We start from the raw sequence: 22,123 nt of genomic DNA, 5'->3' as shown, positions 1-22,123 counted from the left end.
ACACAGATTCATCGATTACCAAAATAACTGAGGGTGAATTTAGTGATTGATTAATAATCGAGTAATTGTTTCAGCTCTAAAAAAATAAAATAAATAAAATAATAATAATTAGATTGTGTTGAAAAATAGAATATGCAAATAAAATAAACACAAAATATGTGAAATAATTCCTTGAGATTGTGTACAGTTTAGATCAAAGGCCTTTGTCGAATTAAAATTCTTGCCTTTGAGCTTCCATTTCTTCGAGCCTCAGCCCCCATAGACATATATACGTAGACGCCGCACTGAGCACTGAATCGTACTTTGACGTCGCCGCCATATTGGATGTGGCAGATCTGCCCCGTAAACTAATAAAAGGAAATGTCCTGAACTTCATAAAGCGCCTTTCTACAAAGTGCTATTCACACACACACACTAATATATCTGTGAAACAAATAGGCACCAAAAACAACTATGTAACTTTTAAAGTGATGATTATAAATGTTTACTCCTTATGTTTAGGATATAATAAGCACCAAACCAATGTATGTATTTTTCTAATGCTGAGTGTATATATATATGTATATATGTTTCTCAATGTGAATATAAAAACGATTAATCACACACACACATACACACATGCAGACAGACAGTAATTGTATAGCTGTATAGATATGTATGTTCATTAATGCCCCCTGTGTAGATATACAGTATGTGTGTATATATGTTCATCAATGAACATATGAATGTGAATATAAAAACGATTAATTAAAATCAGTTAAATGTAAACATTAGTGCTCTTTATTCAGAAAACCCTCATGTCATATCTACATTTCAGGATCTGGTTATCATAGACACAGATTAAATGTTAAATATAAATATTTCAATATTTATCATCACAGTAACAGTGTTACACACATTAGTAGCTGTAAACACTCAGCATTAGGAAAAATACATACGTTGGTTTGGTGCTTATTTATCCTAAACATAAGGAGTAAACATTTATAATCATCACTTTAAAATTTACATAGTTGTTTTTGGTGACTATTTGTTTCCCAGATATATTTGTGTGTGTGTGTGTGAATGGGTGAATAAGAGGCATTAACTTAAAGCACTTTATAGAAAGGCGCTTTATGAAGTTCAGTCCATCTCCTTTTATTAGTTTACGGGCAGATCTGCCACATCCAATATGGCGGAGGCGCTGACGTACCGCAGCAACGGACCAACCTGCTCAATGAGGCGTCTACGTATGTGTCTATGTGTCGGCCCCTCCCACCTCTCGCGCCTCGGTTTCCCAGACGACACCGGTTCTTGCTCGTCCGCCATATTGCCTTCGCCTGAACGCGCTGGTCTGTCTGGATCGGCTCGTTTACCCACAGCTGGAAATGTAAGTACACATTTAAACAAGCGTATTTTATTTTTTGCCCACGTATGTGTGAACGTTTCGCCGATGCGTGTGTTCTCCGTGCTCCAGTGGCGGGTTAGCGGTCGCTTTGTATGTGTGAGCCCCTCAGTGAGTCTGGTGCGTCGGCTTCTTTTTTCCTCTGTTGTTGTTTTTCCCTCTGACACATTCACGAACCTCCTCCGTCGTAGCATTTCACGTATTAGCTCCTTTGTGTCGCTAATTGTGCGTTTAAATTGACGTGTTAATGCATTTATTTCAGGCAACTACGTTATTTGTCCCCCGTGTCGCTTTTACGTGAATTGCGTCGTTGGTATTTTATCCTTGCGTGTTGGGGTTACGCGGAATAGCTGCCCTCTGTAGTGGCTAGTTAGCACTAGCAGTAGCATTAGAAACCCATTAAATCTGTTCATGGGGGTCTACCTGCAATTGATTAGGTGCACGTAGTATCTCAACCATCTGGAGATTTTGTTTTTCCAGTGAGTTATCTCGAAGAAAATTATTGTGCCAGAGATCTCTCGAAATTCCACTAAATGTACACACGTTCGTTGTACACGTTATCACGAAATTGAGTGCGTTCCTTTTTAGTGCAAATAGATCAAATGTTGTTCAAACATGTCCTAAAATATATTGCTAAATACAAAGGGTAAAATACTTAAGTGCAACTGATATATGTGAGATTAAGCAGCAAAGCAACCAGAAAATATAAAACTCAGACAGCTTGATTAAATCATTAGAAACACTCGCCAATTAATTTTAGTAATCGATTAATAACTGATTAATTGTTGCGGCCGTATATTGAACCCATGGTTTACTATTATTGTTGAGTAATATGCACAGTGGAAATGTAAATATAAATAGAATAGTAGTGTCTTTTATTGGCATTGTAACATGTACAACGGAATTGAGTGCATTCCTCAAATATAAACGGGAGAATAAAGTGCAAAAACGGTCTAAAAGAAAACAATAGAAGTACAACAATAATTACATATTGCATATCGTATTATTAATAATAACTGGAAATAATGTTGCATGTATTAAAACGTACAACACCCCGCATGATTAATGGATTACTGAATTAATTGTGAACTAATTTTTATAATTAATTTATTGTAGGGGTGGGAATCACGGAGTACCTCATGATGCGATACAAAACATTGTCCACGATACCAATAATATCATGATACATCAATATTTATGGCAAGGCAATCATATAGTGATACATGTGCTGTTTTCGTGGTCCCCCTTAGTGTAAGTATAGGCGATAAAACACGCGATGTTGAATTCCCTGCGCATTATGACGGCAGCATGCACATTTCACCGCGAATGTTACCACCCCACCAGTAAGTTTACTTCGAGAGCTCCACCTTAGCTCCACCTTGTCCCTGTAAAATGCGAGAGTGCAGGCGAGGGAGGTAGAGCGGTATTATGTCAACGCGGAGGGACAAGTGTGCTGTTCGTGGCTGCACAGTGGAGCACAGTGTTTACACAAACTTCCAGCCTCAGAGGATTTTATATATGAAGCTAATGTGTCGGATAAAGTCAGCAAACGTGTACGTGTGTTCACACCACTTCGCATCAGACTGCGGCCAGCGGTCTCCGTATTTAGTCAGCGACCGCAATTCACCGAAGTACAGACACACACATTTTTAAGAAAAGGTCAAGTAGAACTCATAACTGACCATTCTGACACGTCCTATTTAAAAATATTTGTTCAGTACGTCCTCCATGACCAGAGCACAGACTCAGTCTGATACAGTCACATACAGCGGCAGTTTATGCAGCTCGCCTGAGATCCTTGTGTCGGACATCTCTTCCTGTGACGGCACTCTTGCTGTTTTCCGCGCATGCTGCCATGTTTATATTGTCAGAGAATTAGTGGAGGGAGGGGGAGAGGAATGGAGCGGAGGGAACAGGAGCTGAGTGAGCGCACTAAAAAGGACAAATCAGAAACACCCTGGAAGAAGTGGGTGTGTGTTTGCCTGTGTCTCATTTGCATGTAAAGGGACCATGCACAAAACCGAGCGTTCTGAAAGGGGCGGTTTTGGCAGGGTTATTGAACTGCTATGGTGCTTCATCCTTATGGTATTTTGACCAAAGCATGTTACAGACATGTTCATTAGGATACCAGAGAACAATTTTAACTTGGAGAAATAGGGGATAATATGTCTCCTTTCATCAATTTCATCGTGAGTGAGCAAATAATCAAGTATTCATGCTCATCCCTACCATAATGGTGGATGTAATACTGCACATGAAATAATGCTGGACAATCTATGGTTTCTTCCACTTTCGAAAACCTCAAATTTAACATGTTTCCCAAATTTAACTGTTTAACTGTGTTATTTCTACAATGCATAAACCTATCTAAATATATTGATCTGTTGATAAATTCCTAGGTTAATCGAGTACATGTTTTGTCCAGATAATGTTGGCAAATTTTGATGGATGTTTCCTGAACCCTGAAATGATAACAGTTTTAAATGTCTTATTTATTGGTGTCAATGATGTCTGTGTGATAAAGAGCAAAGGAACCAGGAAATGGTGCTTGTTTAAATCATGTAAACACTCCAATCAATTATTAAAATTGTTGCCAGTTCATTCGGTAATCGATTAAAGGTGACATCAAATGCTTGTATCACACATATATATGTTAGTTATGGAGGTCTACTTACATATATTAACTTGTTTTCGTGATTAAAAAACCTCCTAATCGCCGCAAACGAGCCGATCAAATGACGCAGATACACACACAAACGCAGCGTTAATTGGAGCTTCCGGTCTATGTGGCCTTTAATAACTATTTAATCATTGCGGCCCTATATATAACCCTTGGTTTATTATTATTTACGAGTAAAACACTCAGTGGATACTAACTCTACTGGGGGTGGAGTGGCTCAGTGGTTAAGACCAGTACTCCGTGTGCGAAAGACATGGTCACAATGGTCGCAAGTTCGACTCCACCCCTGGCTGATATGTCGCTTTGGATAAAAGTGTTTGCTAAATGTAATGTAATTTAATGTAACTAGTAATTAAAAGGTAATATTGCACGTGGAGTAATGGCTGAAAGTAGTGTTGCGCCAAGAAACAATATTAAATGATCTCAAAACCAGATCACGATAAAACCCAGCTTTGTATTTATTATCCGTTATAAAGTACAGTAGAAATATGTGCAACATCTGATGGTTGGAGTCTGCCTTTTCTGCTTAAATGCAGAATAAACCCCCTCTGTTGAATCCTCTTAGTTTGTCTGGTGTGTCTATAAAGTGAAGTCAGAAAAGAGAAGAGAAATGAGAGAAGGGAACAGTAAACCTTTCCCATGTGGGGAACAGGAGGTTTGGTGAAGTAAATATGTGATTTTTCTGTGTATAAATAATAATGTGACTTTACCAATGTGAAACTTTACGAAATGTATTTTGTTATATTTTGATATAAAGCTGGACACAGGGTGTTGTTCTGAGCCCCTGCAAAATGTCCCTTTTTTAAAGGTTTGTGCTTCTCACAGGTCAGTGTTAATACATTGTAAATACTGAAATATACCCTAAAATAAAAGAAAACTTTTATCCAATATAAAATACAATTGATTAATTGTTGCAACGCCAAAGTTTGCAACATAAACATGTTGCACTTTTTTGTTAAATTTAAATTGTAGCACATTTGTTAACAAACAAATATTATGAGAACAAAACCTTGCCATATGTTTATCCATTAAAATATGACTTAATTGATTCGGCAGCCAGCTGTGTTACCCAAGGTGCAATGCTGGGGTAAAGCCACAGGGTGGCAGCAGAGGTCTGTTTGATAAATATTAAATATGAATTGTTGAAATGTTTTCAACAAATTAAAATGTTTCGTCCATATCTATCGTAATGCATCTTAAAAATGATTATTTTGATAATCATAACTTTTAGGGCTGCAACAATTATTTGTTCCCACCCCTACAATAAATTAATTATTCGTTCAATAATTAAAACAAGTTTTCTGACTTTTCGGCTTCTTAAATGTGAATATTTTCTGGTTTCTTTGCTCCATACAATGAAGAAGTCATTAAAACTGAATCATTTGGTTTGTGGACAAAACCATGACATTTGAGAAACATCATCATTTCCAGGTTTGAGAAACACTGATTGACATTTTTTCTACATTTTTACGGACCAAACAAGTACTCGATTAATCTCAAAAATATTTGATATATTAATCGATTATGAAAATAACATTATACTGTTTGGAAGGAAATATCCAGGCCTAGTTTGTTTTTTAATCAAGGATATGAGTTGTGTACAGTTTCTACGTTTTAATATGGATGACGGTTATAAATATGGTCTCTCCATATTGATTTCATTATCTTGGCTATTTAAAAGCAGCTTAATAAACTGCTACCTTCTTGCCGTCTGCACTTGTCCTCTCTCCAACTGTTATTTTCTTGTGTTTATTTATTTCACACAATGAGGAACATTTATATTTACATCTGCCGCATCATGCTTTGGAAAGGTTTCAGTTATCGAGCCCCAAACACTCCCGATTATTTAACGTTCAACACCATGCATCCCTTGCTCAACCTAAATATCTTCTATGTCAAAATTTGGAGATGCATGGCCCATAATTACTGTCTTTATGAAATAAGTACAGTACAACTGTGTGCTAATAAGAATGTTTGGTCTAATTACCAGCTGTAAATTGGACTGATTTAGAATGTTTTTTCTTTGGCTTGTCTCTGGCTGTGAATCAAGGACGGACATGTTGATCAAAATATCCCGCCAACAGTTGCTCGGTATCATTCAAGGATTGTTTATAGTGATCCTGGTTAAACGAAGCACCAACTTGTCTGACCTATCATCAGTGAGGTAGAGTCCTATGAAATCTGTTTTTTTTTAGTTATTTTACCAACAAATCCTGTCAAAAAATGTGAATCAGTGCCAACAACCTGATAAGTAATGTACGAATTAAAAGTGTTTAGACAAAAACATTTTTTCAGAATTTGTAGTTAACATAAAGGTTTTTTTTGTAACTTTGCAAAAATAAGCTGTCCTTAAAACAGAACCGTCATATGATCCATGTAAAGCACAAACATACAGTTCTGGAAATGGGGATGAACTTGGAGCATTTTTTTTTTTTTTCTTTCAGTATAAGCGACAATTAACATATAAGAAAATAAGACAAAAACAAAGACAAAAACAAGGGGGCTCCTCAGTTAAAAGTCCTATGTATGTATGTGTGTATATATATATATATATATAGAATGTCCAGTGACTTTGCTTGTTAGTGTGTAGCGTCCTCAGATGTTTTGATAAAAGCAGTCCATTTCTCCCATTTCCAGGGAAAGGTTGCTCTAGATCTGAGAGAGAAAGTCATCTTTTCCATGCAACACATTTCCTTCACTTTGTCCATCCATTGGTTAATGCTAGGAGACTCAGATTTATACCAGCATTTTGTTATAACTTTTTTACAAGCCATCAACAGTATTTTACACAGATACCAATCATTCTTTTCAACCACATCATTAAAGACACAGACATAGAGGACCATCACATTATTAGGAATTGTATATCCCAAGATCTTTGCCACAGTAGTACATACATAACTCCAGAAGGTTTGAATTTTTGGGCATAGCCAAAATATATGGGAATGATCTGCGTTCCCCTCCAGCACTGTTCTTGACATTGAGAGAATTTGCTTTTTGTAAGAGGTGTAATGAAAAAACGAATCAAGTTCTTCCATCCAAATATTCGCCACTTCTTAGAACTTGTAGATGAATGCTGTGCATTCCACATAGAACGCCACTCCTCCTCTGTTATTTCCATGTTTAGTTCTTTCTCCCATTTTGCTTTAATGTATCCTGTATTGATCCCATTCTGCTTCTGAAGACTTTGATAAATATTAGATATTATTTTTCTATTCTTTTTGTATGCTACATCAGGGTATCTACCACTGTATTGCCCTCTTTAGACAATGTTGGTTTGATTCTTCTCTCATAAAAATCTCTTAATTGCAGGTATCGGAAAAAGTCTTTGTTTTCTAGTCCAAATTCCATCTGTAACTCACTGAAACTTTTTAAGAGCGCTCTGTGAGTTATTGTGCATATTGCTGTGATGCCCCTGTCACACCATCGCCTGAATCCAGCATCACTAATTCCTGGTTCAAATCTGGGATCCAGAGCAGGCCAAATTAATAATTTGATATCTCCCTCCATATTATATTCTTTTACCATCTTACTCCAGATCGCCAATGTTTGTTTAATAATTTCATTTTTGCTTTGTTGAGCCAATTTGTTTCCTATGTCCCCTATGTCTATGCTTGAATCTGGAAACTTTCCATCTTGATCTCTATGTCTTTCCATCTTGCCTGATATAGGGGGCAGCATGTAGAAACCAGGAACTTTACTTGAGCTGCGTAAAAGTAAAAGTTTCAGATTAGGCAGGGACAGCCCCCCCCCTCTTCTAATGGTAGTTGAAGTGTCTTATACCTGACCCTCTGTCTTTTTCCAGCCCAGATAAATCTAGATATAGGTTTATCCCAGTGTCTGAATTGTGTATCTGGAATCATCTGAGGGATGGACTGGAAAAGATATAACAGTCTTGGTACCAAATTCATTTTTATTACCTCGATTCGTGTCTCAAAGTCCATGTTAAAAGCAGACCACCACCCGATATCTGTCTTGATATTATTGTTAATGTTTTTATGATTAATTTCAAATGTTTTAAAGTGGTCTTTTGTCAAAACCACACCTAGGTATTTAATTACTTTGGAATTCCGTTTTATTTTAAATTTTTCTCTAATTTTTTGGCCTGGGGAATAATTCAGTGTAAGAACTTGTGTTTTTGCTATGTTTAGTTTATAACCTGAGTATTTACCATAATCTTCTAATATTGACATCAGATTAGGAAATGTCCTATCTGGGTTTTGAAGGGCCACAATAACATCATCAGCGAAAAGCCCTATCCGATGACCTATATGATATTGATGAACTATATGAATTCCTTTTAGGTTGTTACCTTGTTACCTCCCTTCTTTGTCATTTATTTCTTCGATGAGTTCAAAATTGACAGAGTTGGAAATTAATATAGCGACTCCTCTCTTAGGACCTTTCCTAAATGAACTGAAAAATGTATTTTTAAATCCAAATTTCCTCAGTTTATCGTGTTCTTGCTGAGTTAGATGTGTTTTTTGTAAATATATCACTTGAATTTTTTCTTTCCTAATTTTTGCCATTACTTTTCCTCTTTTAATTACATTGTTTAAGCCATTCACATTTAAGGACACTATTCTCACGTTGTTACTCTGTATCATTCATAAGAATAAAGACAAAAGAAAACATCAGTAGCCCCACTATCAATGCCAATACGGTGGCATGGAACAAACATATCAAATATAACGGGTGAACTTCCAAACAGTTGAGGATCTTACTGTCCTCCCACAATCTGATCCCGTTGGTGGATCTAGGAAAAACCCCCTTAGATAAAGAGGGGCCTAACTTAGAAATGACAGTGCCTACAGTGAGGGTTATAGTCATTCTAAATGAGTCCAACATTAGAACTTAGAAAGGAAAAAATAGGTAACCCAGACCTCCGACAGTCGCTTTTCTTTTAGCATAGGAATAGCATGGTAACCATTATTCTGACAACTAAAAACACAGATTTTTTTTTTTTTACCGGTTTTGCTTTGTTTTATTATCATTGATCTTCAGTCAAAGAATCTTTGGAACTCTTGCAGCTTTTCCTTGGCTCGTGCGGCTGCTGTAGAATAGTTCCTCATTATGCTGCCACTCCACGGCTGAACTGAGCCGTGACTCCAGCCCGGCTGCCGCCGCCGCGGTCGTCGGTGTCGCCGGTGTCTTCTCAGCAAGTCCGCGTCTCTCTAATTCCTGCTTAACCTCCCCGGCGGTGTTGTAGACTCGAGTTCCCGTCTCCCAATGGATCCTCATCCTGGTAAACGGCATCTGGAACCAGACGCCTTTCTCCTTCAATATTCTTTTAGCAGAATTATACTCCTTCCTCTTTTGCACAACCTGTCGCGTAATTGTGGTCGAAAGACAGGACCTTGTTTCCCAGCTGTATTTTCTTTCTCCATACCTCTCTCAGGACTCTATCTTTAGTAGAGAATTCCAGAAATGATGGGTCTCGGATGGGCTCCATCTGCAGGTTTCTGTGCAAGTGACCAATGCGCTCTTTGAATTTTGAGATTAGAATCTTCCGGCAGGTGGAGTTCACAACGGAGCAGGTCTTGAACAAACTTGGTCTTGAACAAACTCGCCCGCCTATCCCTCTGAAACTCCGTAGATACGGAGATTATTCCTCCTCGATCTGGATTCCAGATCCGTTAACTTATTCTGCAGGTCTTTTTGTTCTTGTAATGAGATGATAAGAGCATTGTTAGCCTCTTGTGCCCAATGTTCCAGCTTTTCGATCCGCGACTCAGCCTTGTTGATCTTGCCGCTCTGCAGTTGCTAGTTTTTTCTCAACCTCTTGACTTAAGATGTCATCTATCTGCGCCTTCCCGGAAGTCCGAACTTGGAGCATTTTTACTGAATAAAAACCTGGCACTAAACAAGGTGGACTTCTCTTCAGGAAGTCAATCATAGTATACATTATTCTTTGAAAATAAACTAAAATAGATGTGATTAAATGCAATTTTCATTAGAAAGCATATACACCTAAATTAAAATGTACACAAAATGTCTTGTTTTGGGCACAAACCAAACATACACATGAAAAAACCTGAACAATCAGAACAGAAAAATACTTGGTTATATTAGAGTATTTAGTGAGTTATTAATAATAATGTTTTGTGGAAAGTAAGTTTAAACAAGGTGTTTATTAGGAATGATGATCCTCAGTGTTTTCTAGCAAAATTCAGGTGGTGGAGTTGCTTTTTTCATTTATATTTATGAAACCTTTTCAACTTCCAAAGTGATAGCTTTTCATTTGTCTGCAAACATAAACAAAAAAAAAAGCTGAAGTTATTATTTGAATGTGGTTACCATTACATCCTGGAAAGAAAAGTAAAATGTGTGTGTGTGTGTTTGTGTTTGTGTTTGTTTCAGATTTGCAGTCATGACTCAGACAGTCCAGACCAATGGGGTTCAGCCCCTCAGTAAGACCTGGGAACTGAGTCTGTACGAGTTACAGAGAACGCCACAGGTAAATACTGTTGAGACTTCACCTCACTGTTGTTCAACTGCTGCATCTAAACACCACCACGTTTAGGGCTGGGTATCAATCAAAACTTTTCGATACCGATTCCTTCATTTCGATAACGGTTCCTGATTGATACTTTTTTCGTTACCAGTTTTATAATATAATTTCTAAAAAAAGAAAATTACATTACACATTATGGTACAAATCCATCCTTAGTTTTTATTTTTCAGTTTTTACACTCAAAAAAATGAAAAAAACTACGATTGATTTTCATTGCAAACAAGTGACAAGTCATTTTCACTAAGGACAATAACATGGTTATATTATTATTACTCAAAAAAACATAATCTAGGCTGAGATAACCTAGGATTAACTGGTCAACAATAGCAACAGCTTACTCACCTCCACTGTAGAAAAGGGCTGCAAAACCTTTAACAATAAAGTTGTGGCTGTGGCTATGGCTTGTTTTTCGTCACTCATTTTCCCTTTTTCTGCCAGTGTGAACAGATTCACACTGACTGGCCTTGTCCTCCTCCTCACATCAGGTTCATAGGCTACTGTGAGGACAAGATAAACATAACGCTAAGCTGTTTAACAACCGATTTTATCAGGTTAAGCTTTATCAGTTACTGTCTATATTCAGTTAGCTTTTCATTTAGTTAGCTATATAGTCATAACATAAAACTACACAGTAATATCTTAAGTTAGCGTTACATGGATCCCAGCACATGTTACACTGCAGTAACGTTAATTCAAGTAAACAAACACATTCAACACCTGTTGAAATCCCGACACAGCGCCGTCAGTACTCTGTACTCGTCAGCGGAGTCAGGTGGTGGTGATTTTAAGTCAGGCCACGCTGGCTCTGTAATATCCACAATAGAGCTATGGTTGAGAGGAGGTGAATGGCTTACACTAGTGTAGTCATATTTCCGTCATCTGTTTTTGTTGTTTCTTTTCTTTTTGAAATAACAGTTTGCAGTGCAGTTGCACTAAATACATCAGTGGGAAAGTGTTTATTGTTACTGTTACAATTGTAACAGAATTGTATTTTTGAATTAATTACTGTATATTATTGTCATGTGGGAAAGAGATTTGTTTTATTTTATTCAAGGAGCATTTTTAATTCTGACATTTGGCATGCAGCTTAAACTTATAAAAGACTGTACTTTTTTAAAGGGTTTGGAAGACATTTTATCTGATATTTTATAATGCTCTGTGACAATTATGTCACAGAAAAAATATCGAGATATATATTGAGTATCGCCATTCAGCGAAAAAATATCGAGATATGCCATATTGCCCAGCCCTAATGTGTAGTTAACAACAGAGATGCATGTGATCCTGGTCTGTGGGCGTAACAGCATTGTATTCTTCCTGGACGCCGCAACCACGTATAAAGTTACAGTCAATCACCAGCAGCATTATCAGATCTTGATCACGTAATTAACTCCATAGGTACCAAAACTTTGGACCGAAAAACAAGGCATGTTTCGATACACAGTAGTATCAAAGCATTCCGGTCAGTGCCATAAAAGAACCGAAATTCGGTACCCAGCCCTAACCACATTGTTGTTGTTTTTTTGTTTGATATTATTACATAGACACTGAATCGAGTGGAAAGGTTTGGTACAGTATGGTATGTATTTATTATAGCGTTTACATGAGGATTGGTACCAACCTCCAACCATTCCATTCTTTGGCACCCTTCACTTGGGGTATCAGAGTAAAATAAAATGGTACGGACTAGACCGGAAACGTAACTCCCTAGTGATTGGTGTATATATTCCAAGGAAGCAGTCTTTTTTCATACAAAGCTTGAAGTCTTATTGAGACAAACTGAGCAGGAGAAGAAGAGCTGCTGGATGTCCCCATTGTTGTCCTTTGTGTTGTTGTTGGCGTCCGATATCCTCGTTCGATGTTGTCGTCATTAAGATCTTGCACTGCACAGCCATCTGCCGACACAAGTAAAGTTGCTGTTCTCAGTGGAAACGCAAGCCTGATCCAGTCTTAAGTGCAGAAAAATGAAGGCTGCTGGACTTCTGTTGGGTTCTTGAAGACATTTCACCTCTCATCCAAAAGCCCTCTTCAGTTATGGTTTTAGTGTGGGAGTCCCTGGGTTTTTAAACCCTTGGTGGCCCCTTGGGGTCATTAACAATTCCATCATGTGAGATTCATCAGGGTCATTGTTCTCCCTGAGTAGCATGAGGGAACCATGTCTTCAAGAACGGAAGTCCAGTTGCCTTCATTTTTAGTACTTATGACCTGGGCAATTCACGGACCCAGGTCTTTACCATTCCAAATCCCACGATGGAAACACGTGTCCTCTTGCTTTGTATCGGCACAGGAAGCTATAACGGACGGACTGGAGATCGCTGTCTCACCACGGTCCTTGCACAGCGAGCTAATGTGTCCCATCTGTTTGGACATGCTGAAGAACACGATGACAACGAAAGAATGTCTGCATCGCTTCTGTGCCGACTGCATCATCACAGCTTTGAGATCTGGGTAAGTTTGTGACCTTGATTACCACAGTGCGGGAAATAATTACCCTCGACTATTAATTTACTGCGTCACTTTTAGTTGGACACCACAAAAAAACTAATTTTCTTTTGCCAAACCACTAATAATAAACTAATAAAACTAGACAGTTTCATTAACAGAAACTTGAATGGAAACCAGGAAACATTTGCAGCATTGTTTTGATTATTTCTGTATTGAAACATCTTTTATGTACTGTCAAAGTCATAGATTCCACACTGTGGCATTGGTGCTTTTGTTTGAATTTGTCCTCTGTGTCTCTGCAGTAACAAAGAGTGTCCTACCTGTCGTAAGAAGCTGGTGTCAAAGAGGTCGCTGCGCCCAGATCCCAATTTTGATGCTCTGATTAGTGAGTGTGCCGATTCTTTAAAGTCTTTTGTTTATTTTTTCTTACGGTTGAATAAATAATAATGGTTTACACTTGTTTTATCCCATCACAGGTAAAATTTATCCCAGCCGTGACGAGTACGAAGCGCACCAGGAGAGAGTGTTGGCCCGCATTAGCAAGCATAACAACCAGCAAGCCCTGTCCCACAGCATAGAGGAGGGGCTGAAGATACAGGCGATGACCAGGTAAACACACAAATAACGCACATTCACACACAAGAGCAGATATGGTACTCACTCTTGCTACCAATATTACAGGCGGGGATCTTTATGTACCTCAAGATTAGGAATAAACTGGAAAAGGCTTGTGAACTTGAGCTAAAACAATCAGATTTGATGCAAATACAGTCTCAATGCCATTCCTCAATTGGAGGCACACGGCACCCACTACTTACTGCAGCACTATTGAAGCCACGCCCTCCGGTGATAATTATCATTTCAATATTTAATCTATGGTTATAAAGTTTAATGAGCAGCTATTAAATCAAAATGTATTACAGTTTCCGGCTCTCCATTTTTGAAAATCAGATACCGTGAAGAGATCGAGATGGAACATGAATCGCTAAGAATGAACGACTTAATGTATGTTTTTGTCTCTTTCTTTGTCAGACTGCAGCGTGGGAAAAGACACACGGTGGAAAACGGTAGCGGAGCTGAAGACAATGGCGACTCCTCCCACTGTAGCAACGCTTCTGTTCACAGTAATCAGGTAAGTGATCCTAACCAATGTGTAATCACACTTTGTCAATAGATTAATACATTTATTTTTGCCCTTGCCAAATCTTGTACGTGGGAAAATACTTTATGTTCTAAAGAAGACAAGGCCTTTAAAGGGCCTGAAGTATAGCCTACAAAAAAACGCATACATTAATTTTAAAGTCGTTGTACACTTTGTTTAAAGTTGTTCATGGGATACATACATCAGTTCAGTTTAAAAAGACGTCATTACTTTTTTTGAGAACCATTTTACTTTCTCTTCACATCCAGAAAAAGACATGAGCCAAAACGCACTGGTGTGTGTTTTTTGCCCTCTATGGAGCGCCCCCTACAGTTTTGGAGTACATAACACCATCGTACACATCCGTCTATTGTTTACTGCTTTACCCTCACTGTAGTTTTTCACTGTCTTTTTTCCACGGAGTTTCTATTCTCACCATTTGTGAAAAAGCCAGTCTGATGAGTATGTGTTTGTGGTCCCTCCTCACTCAGTCATACCTACTTCGACAACATCTTTCTCTGCTTCTTTTTCGCAACGTCTAAAATAACGTTATCAGTACATGTTTTTTGTGAGACCTCCTGATTCTGGAGACTCCTGATCTCACAAAAGGCTGGCTTTTCACTAGCAGACAGTAGGGGGCAGTGGAGACAGCCTCAATCTCGCCGCAACATTTAAGACATTTAACTATCACTATGACCCCGAAGCTGTGAAATTCCTGCATAGTTCTGCTTTTAAGACTGCCTGTGAGTGCTTCGAGGAGGATTTCAAGACTTTGCTTCAGCTGTTGTTGTTTTTTAAAGTGCTTTATGAATAAAGTTGGATTGGATAGGATTTCGATTAGGTAATTAGAGACACAGCGATTAATCAAGTGTTAAACGATTGCTAAATTGTCTACAACAAGTTTGACAAGTTTCTCCCTAAACATCTGCCAACTGCACATCAATGTTCGATTTAAAGGACAATATAACTCTTTACATGAGGTGCGTTGCTGCGTACATTGACTGTAATTAAAATCCTTTGTCATGAGTGCACTGTAATCATAGTAATAATGATCATGTGTCATGTGTTTCCCTCTAGGAGGCGGGCCCGAGCATCAAACGCACCAAGACGAGCGATGACAGTGGCTTGGACATGGACAATTCTGCTGAGAATGGGGGTGGGGACTCTGCGATTGATGGCGGTGCGAGTGAAATAGAGCTGGTGTTTAGGCCACACCCCACCCTGATGGAGAAAGAAGACGGTCACAACAGGTACTTTTCACTCCCTGCGCAAAGTTAGAGGGCACTTCCTGCTTAAAGTGGCCGACTTCCTGTTGGGTGAAAGGTGTGTCCGTAAACTACTTCAGGGAAGGTCCCATGACTCAAATATCAAGTTTCCTGCGGATCGGACAATGTTAGACTTTACTTCCTGTTTCAGGCTTTCTACTTCCTGTAGGGAGGTGACCTTTTACAGACATGTTCAGGACGGGTCTGAGGTCTTAAATATCAAGTTTCAAGTGGATACAACGATCCCTGTTAGAGCAGAACCAAAAACTCTAAGTGTAATGCTGTCTCCCATTACCAGGGGGTGCTGTTTTTGAAAATGGATTTTTTCATATAGACGTCTTCAGTCCTATCATCAATCCTAGCAAGTTTGGTTCAGATGGGACTAGGATTCGCAAAGTTGTAGCAGTTTGTTTTTTTTGTCGTAAATATCCAACTTTGCATTGTTGCCATAGAAACACCGATTTCTTATCATCTACCATGTGTTTTGAGTGTTTTCACCAATTTTGAGTTTGATACGATGAACTCTCTAAAAGTTATTACCGAAATCGTGATTTTTTTGTATTTTCTGTTACCACCAGGAGGCGCTGTTTTCAAAATGTACAGTTTTTGTATAGACATCTTCAGCCATGGTCCATCATCAACCCTAGCAAATTTGGTTGGGATGGGACCTTCTATCAGTTTAGATCCTCAACTTGTCCACAGTGACCTCACCAAGTTTGAAGGTGATCCCATGAAAGCTCTAGGACAAGTTCGTTCACATACCATTGGTGCAAAATGGCCAAAATCGCCTCTGTTTTGGCGTGCAATCCAAAATGGCGGCCTTCCTGTAGGATTCACAGGGAAGTCGTCACTGACTTTTTTTGACCGTCCCCACCGAATGAACATGTGTACTAAGTTTCGTTCATGTACGTTAAACCTGACAGCAGATGACCTAATACAAGTTTTTTGCGTCCGTTTTTAGCCCCTTCCACTTTAATTTTTTGACGCACATTCCCAAAACACTAATATACGTAATTTTACACCAGGTCTGATGCGGTTGCAAAAATTGGTGAGTTTTAGGGCATGCTCAGGGCCTCAAAAACGCAATTTACTTTGGTGAAGAAGAAGAATCCATGCGGTTTCAATAGGGTTCTTGCAACATTGTTGCTCAAACCCTAGTAATCCTTATGGTTTCAATAGGGTTCTTGCAATCTTGTTGCTCGAACCCTAATCAGTCAGTCAGTCATCATCTAACCGCTTTATCCTCCACTCGAGGGTCGCGGGGGGTGCTGTGCCAATCTCAGCTACATCGGGCGATAGGCGGGGTACACCCTGGACAGTTCGCCAGTCCATCGCAGGGCCACACACAGCTAGAGACAAACAACCATTCACTCTCACACTCACTCCTATGGTCAATTTAGAGTGTCCAATTCACCTAATCCCCACGTTGCATGTTTTTGGACTGTGGGAGGAAGCCAGAACCCGACGTACACACGGGGAGAACATGCAAACTCCATGCAGAAAGGCCCTTGTTCCAACCGGGGCTCGAACCCGGGTCTTCTCGCTGCAAGGCGAGAGTGCTAACCACTACACCACCGTGTGACCCGCTCGAACCCTAATAATTTTCGCAATTTCAATAGGGTTCTTGCAACCTTGTTGCTTGGTCAAAAAAACAACTATTTCTTGTTTTCATTTAGATTCCAGAAAAAAAACAAAAACATTTGCTTATACATCGCACTTATGACTAGCACTTTATAGTTTGGCTTACTTGAAGCTCTTAATTACGTCTAGCTCTTGTTTGTACCCAAATGTTTTAAATGCACTTATTGTAAGTTGCTTTGGATAAAAGTGTCTGCTAAATGACATGTAATGTAATAATAATAATATGAGCAAAACAAGTATTTCCCGGAACTGCAGTCTTTGTTTCCACCTTCCATGTAATTATATGGAAACACAAAACTGTTCTTGTAAACTAATTTTGTGTGTGTGTGTGTGTGTGTGTGTGTGTGTGTGTGTGTGTAGCATGGAGTTCGTGCCTCGCTACATCAAGACGTCCGGTAACGCCACAGTGGACCACCTGTCCAAATACCTGGCTGTGCGCTTGGCTCTGGAGGAGCTGAGGAGAAACGCTGAGGCCAGTCCTGTCAATGTAGAGGCAGCGTCAGAGAAGCAGTACACCATCTACATACCCACAGCTGGAAACCAGTTCACTGTGAGTACACACACACAGGATCCAGAGTGGGAAAATGTCCAAAATGACATCCTTGCAATTTTCATGTAGACAACCAAAAACACTACTTTGGGAAAATTACACCGTCATAATCCCAGTTCTTTTCTTGTACTTTCATTTGCTGTCACTTAGCGTCATCGCATTGTTTTCGGAGATTGTCTGCCTGGTCTTTCCGCTTTATGATAACAAATTTTCTTTCCTTGGTCATTCTGGCTTTCTTCATTCCATCTCAGTTTCTTTCATTGTAAACGTATAAAAAATAAAGCTTTCATGAGTCATGAGCGCGGCGTCCGACACAAGAAGCAAAGTGAACAATGCTGAACTTTAGATCATTTAAAAAGACTTAAAAATCACTGAAAACATTACTTTAATCTCCAACATTTAGCAAAGGAAATGTCTAGAACTGACGGTTGCTGTAATGCAGGAACAAATCTTTTAAATCAACTGATTCTAATGATTCAGTTATGCCCAAAACAACTGCTTTACACGTGTTTGTGTTGCGTATAAAACCACGTGCTACGACAACTCTGCCCACGTTAAGGAGGAACTATGAGGTAAAGGAAAACGACGTGACTGAAACCAAACCGAGTCTAGTAGAGCCAAATAGTGATAGAACTGTATAAGGGTAACCAGACTCCTCTGTTTAAATATTGTAGTGTCCTTTGCTGAAGTTTGGAGATTAACGCATGTTTTCAGGACTTAGTAACTGATCTACAGCCATTGTTCAGCTCGCCTCGGCACGACACAGCACGGTTTAGGTTGGTTTTCCACTAGAAAATAGGGCCTACTCAACGTGGGTGGAGTCATCACTGCACAGCTGCATGAAAGTGCCGTGACATTGTTTTGCACGTGACACAAACTAGTGACTTGTGAAGCAGTTGTTTTCAGTGTAACTGAATCATTAGAATCAGTTATCGTGTTCAGCAGTGCTGTCGCCAAACACACCACGTTTTTGGAATATTTCAGTCTTTTTAACTGATCTACATTTGGGCAGTGTTCGGCTTGATTTTTGTGTCGGACGTCTCTTCCTCTTCCTGTGACGGCACTCTGACCAATCAGTGGCCATTTTCTCTGACTTTCTGAGACATTTTCGTCCAGGAACTCAGAAATTCTGACTCCAACTACACCTGGAACGCATCAATCTAATGCAGTTTGCTTCCTCCTGTACTGTCACATTTACAACCCTTTGCTTCTGTCCGCAGGTCCTCAATGGTTCCTTCTCTCTGGAGCTGGTCAGCGAAAAGTACTGGAAGGTGAACAAACCTATGGAGCTCTACTTTGCCCCAACTAAAGAACACAAGTAGACACATTAAGTATACAAGTATACAAAGCACGTGCACACACACGCACGCATACACACTCAAAAAAACACATACACACTCAGCAGTAGGAAATAAACAGATGGACTTGGCTACATGTGCGCGTGCATGCACACTCACACACACACACACACACACACACACACACACACACACATACATACATACAGATACCAGAAGAGAGAGTGTAAGTGAGCGTGTGTGTGTGTCTGAAGGAGATTGGGGGTGTTTGTGAAGACCCTCAAAAAGGACTCTTGTACAAAGTAAAACAAAAAACTAACAAAAAAAACAACTTGTTTTATATCCTCTGTATCTTTGTGTCCCTTTCTATCTTTCTCAGTAGAAGGTAGCAGGTCAGTGCAGCAGGTCACTCACACAAACAGAGACCTGCTGCTAACAGTTGCTTTAGATTTCCTCTGCAACTCCACTCACAGTCTCACTTCACTGTACACTGTTGTTGTTGTTATACTGTGTTATTAGTCTTGGAACGGTGTCCCCCCCCTATTCTGTGTTAACGATGACGATGTTAAAGATGGCGCCAACAACAGGTCATTTAGAGACTACACAGGAGTCACATAACTGCTTGAAAAAATGTGAAGATAATATTGTAAATACCCCCTGATGTACACACATTCTATTCAGCCACACCTGCTTGTGAAGAATCTGACATGGCGGGAAAGTTCTATAGTAACCTCTTATTATTATATCAAGTAATAATTGAGGGCTTCAGTTTGAAATTCCGCACTGAAATATTTCACCTCTTACGTGCATGTCATTTAAGTTCTCTGACATTTTTTTTGAGAGATTTTTGCAATTTTCTGTCTCTGAAATTTGGTATCACATCTGCTCTCACAGTTCCTCTTTGTTGCCCTTAAGCCTTTTCATAATAAACTTCAGTGTCAGAATTTCACCTGTCGGGCCTTTAAATCCAAATTGAACCCCCTTGAAAATTACTAATTTACTCTCAATTCAGTGTGTTTTCCTCGATGGTGGACATTATTATTATTATTATTATTATTGTTATTATTATGTTTCAGCAAGAACAGCACAGGTGTCACAGATGAAAATGAAAAAGTGAGTTTGGATGTAGCCTCATTATGCCATCAAATGTGCCCTGAAGTGAAACCCCCTCTGGATCTTTTGAAGATGAAGCTGCGTTCAGGACATATTTGGGCGTGTGTGTGTGTCAACACCTGAATTGGAAGTCGAACCATCACTCAGGCACGACGCAAACACTGTGTTCTATTTACTTTGAAAATTATGACTGACTGTCACCTGACCGAATCCTGAACTTGGAGTGATTTACAACCCCCCAAGAATTTATGACGTTTGTAAAATGTTAATCAAAGACTGGGTCTGGACCCATGGATGGGTCATGGGAGATTTTTTATTTGGGTCCCAAACTGATTTTGATCATTTTGTGTGTGTGTGTGTGTGTCTTTAAAAAGTCAGTGTTATGAGAAACATTCAAAATGAACGTCTGCATTTCAGTGCGACATTCTTCTGTCGACATACAGTGTGATGGGGGCAGGGCACCTGTTTAACGTCATGTATAAGTAGTAGCTGGTTAATTATGCGCGTTGCCACTGACCAGCAGCTCACGACCATTCCGTTTGCATCTGCAGTAGACTGTACTGACTGTAGCAGGTTTTCTTTTGGTTTTAGTTTTGATCATTTGATCATTGTTGAGTTTTTTTCCCCCAAACATGTCTCTGTTATCTTTCAAATAAAAAAAACAACATAGAAATTTTGACAGTTTGAACGGCTAACAATGTTTAACTCGATCGAAGTGCTGAGAGAGAGAGGGAGTTTGAGGCCTGGGGTGAACTTTTTTTTCCCGTCGTTCCATTTGTACAAAAGTGAGGGTCTAGTGCAGACATGTCCAAAGTCTTGCCTGCAGGCCATCTTGGCCCTTGGTCAGATTTTGTACGGCCCCCAGATTTGGTATGACGCTTTGAAACCAGAGTCCTGTGTCGTGATAGACAGATGCATCCATCTAAAAAAAAATTCACTCCTGCGTGGCTTAGATTTGGTTACATTGACATAAAAATGCTAATTGTGTCCATTGGCCCCCAGAAATCTTGGCCCTTAAAAAAGTTTGGTCACCCCTGGTCTAGCATTTTGCATGCTAGACCAGTACGAAATTTCAGTAACATTGCACTCACCAATCACGATTCTTTAGGTTACAAAACGGGTGAATTCACGACTAGTTGCCACTGCTGAACCTCTTCGCATAATCTCAAGCAAGGTTGGTTTGTGCGCCACCACCTGGACAGGCCCATATGTTGTCACAAAATATATAAGTGACTGCGGAAGGTTCCGCGTGCACAAACCTACGACTATAGCAGAACTATACGGACGTAGAAAGTACGACAAAGGCCTAATAACGAAGCTAGCTCATTGGCACCAGTGTGAACACAAGCTTACACGAAGAAGACGTGAAAACCCTGGACTGTTTGATCTGTTGCCTGTAGGAACAAAGTATCTGTAACTTGTTCTTTTTATAAATGTCTTTTGTAACATGAAGATGAAAGTGTGTATGTGTAAGGGTGTCAGGGTGGGAAGGTACTTTTGCAGCAGCATGGACAGTCAGACTTTTTTACAGGGTTCTCCAACCCATAATTTGAGACGATCTCCCTCTGCTGTCATGTATAATTTTTTTTACAATCATCACATCACGCGGGAACGTTTGTGCACGTTTAGTTTTTCTTTTGTTTCAGTAGGAACAAAAAAACGTGGTGAAGAGACTCGATAATCTTTGTGTTCTCCACACGAGAGGCATAATTTAAGTATGGTCGTGATCGGTACAATCTTGAAATATCACATCAACATTTTAATTGATCATTAATAAATGCAATGAAAACAGACTCTGGAAAAAGGGATGACTTAATGAAAATTGTGTCAAAAAAAGCGACGCCGCTCCAGCTTTTCACATTTCTCCACACTTAAAATAAAAAATATATATTCTCAATTCGGTGCAAGACACGGCAATAACACTGTGGCGACACAAACGTTTAGCGCCACTTACTGCTTTTTTCTGTCAACTTCTCTGAGCTAGCATAAATTTGCATTTTTTAAACCCCATCTGTGAAAGTCTTTTGGGGAAATAATTTGTGATACATTTTAATGGGAACTTCGCTGAATGCACCTGTGCGTGTCTTGTGCGACA

At 39.3% G+C, this 22,123-nt stretch overlaps 1 protein-coding gene across 1 annotated transcript; it reads left to right on the top strand.

Moving 5' to 3' along the window:
- The first annotated feature begins 1,287 nt into the window (after positions 1–1,287).
- Positions 1,288–19,859, top strand: rnf2 (ring finger protein 2). Its single transcript, XM_044037531.1, has 9 exons — positions 1,288–1,366; positions 10,422–10,518; positions 12,863–13,023; positions 13,323–13,405; positions 13,497–13,629; positions 14,053–14,152; positions 15,239–15,411; positions 17,428–17,617; positions 18,838–19,859. Exons 2-9 carry the CDS (start codon positions 10,432–10,434, stop codon positions 18,937–18,939), a joined length of 1,029 nt encoding a protein of 342 aa, XP_043893466.1. The 5' UTR covers positions 1,288–1,366; positions 10,422–10,431; the 3' UTR covers positions 18,940–19,859.
- The last annotated feature ends 2,264 nt before the right edge of the window (positions 19,860–22,123 follow it).

This window comes from Solea senegalensis, linkage group LG1, assembly GCF_019176455.1.
Source record: "Solea senegalensis isolate Sse05_10M linkage group LG1, IFAPA_SoseM_1, whole genome shotgun sequence".
Lineage (NCBI taxonomy): Eukaryota > Metazoa > Chordata > Actinopteri > Pleuronectiformes > Soleidae > Solea > Solea senegalensis.
This window is presented reverse-complemented; position numbering and strand designations above follow the sequence as displayed.

Coding starts and splice junctions, on each gene's coding strand:
- rnf2 (XM_044037531.1), top strand. CDS start 10,432: ATGACTCAGACAGTCCAGACCAATGGGGTTCAGCCCCTCAGTAAGACC. Junction 15,412..17,427: donor AAAGAAGACGGTCACAACAG/GTACTTTTCACT, acceptor GTGTGTGTGTAG/CATGGAGTTCGTGCCTCGCT. Junction 17,618..18,837: donor CAGCTGGAAACCAGTTCACT/GTGAGTACACAC, acceptor TTCTGTCCGCAG/GTCCTCAATGGTTCCTTCTC.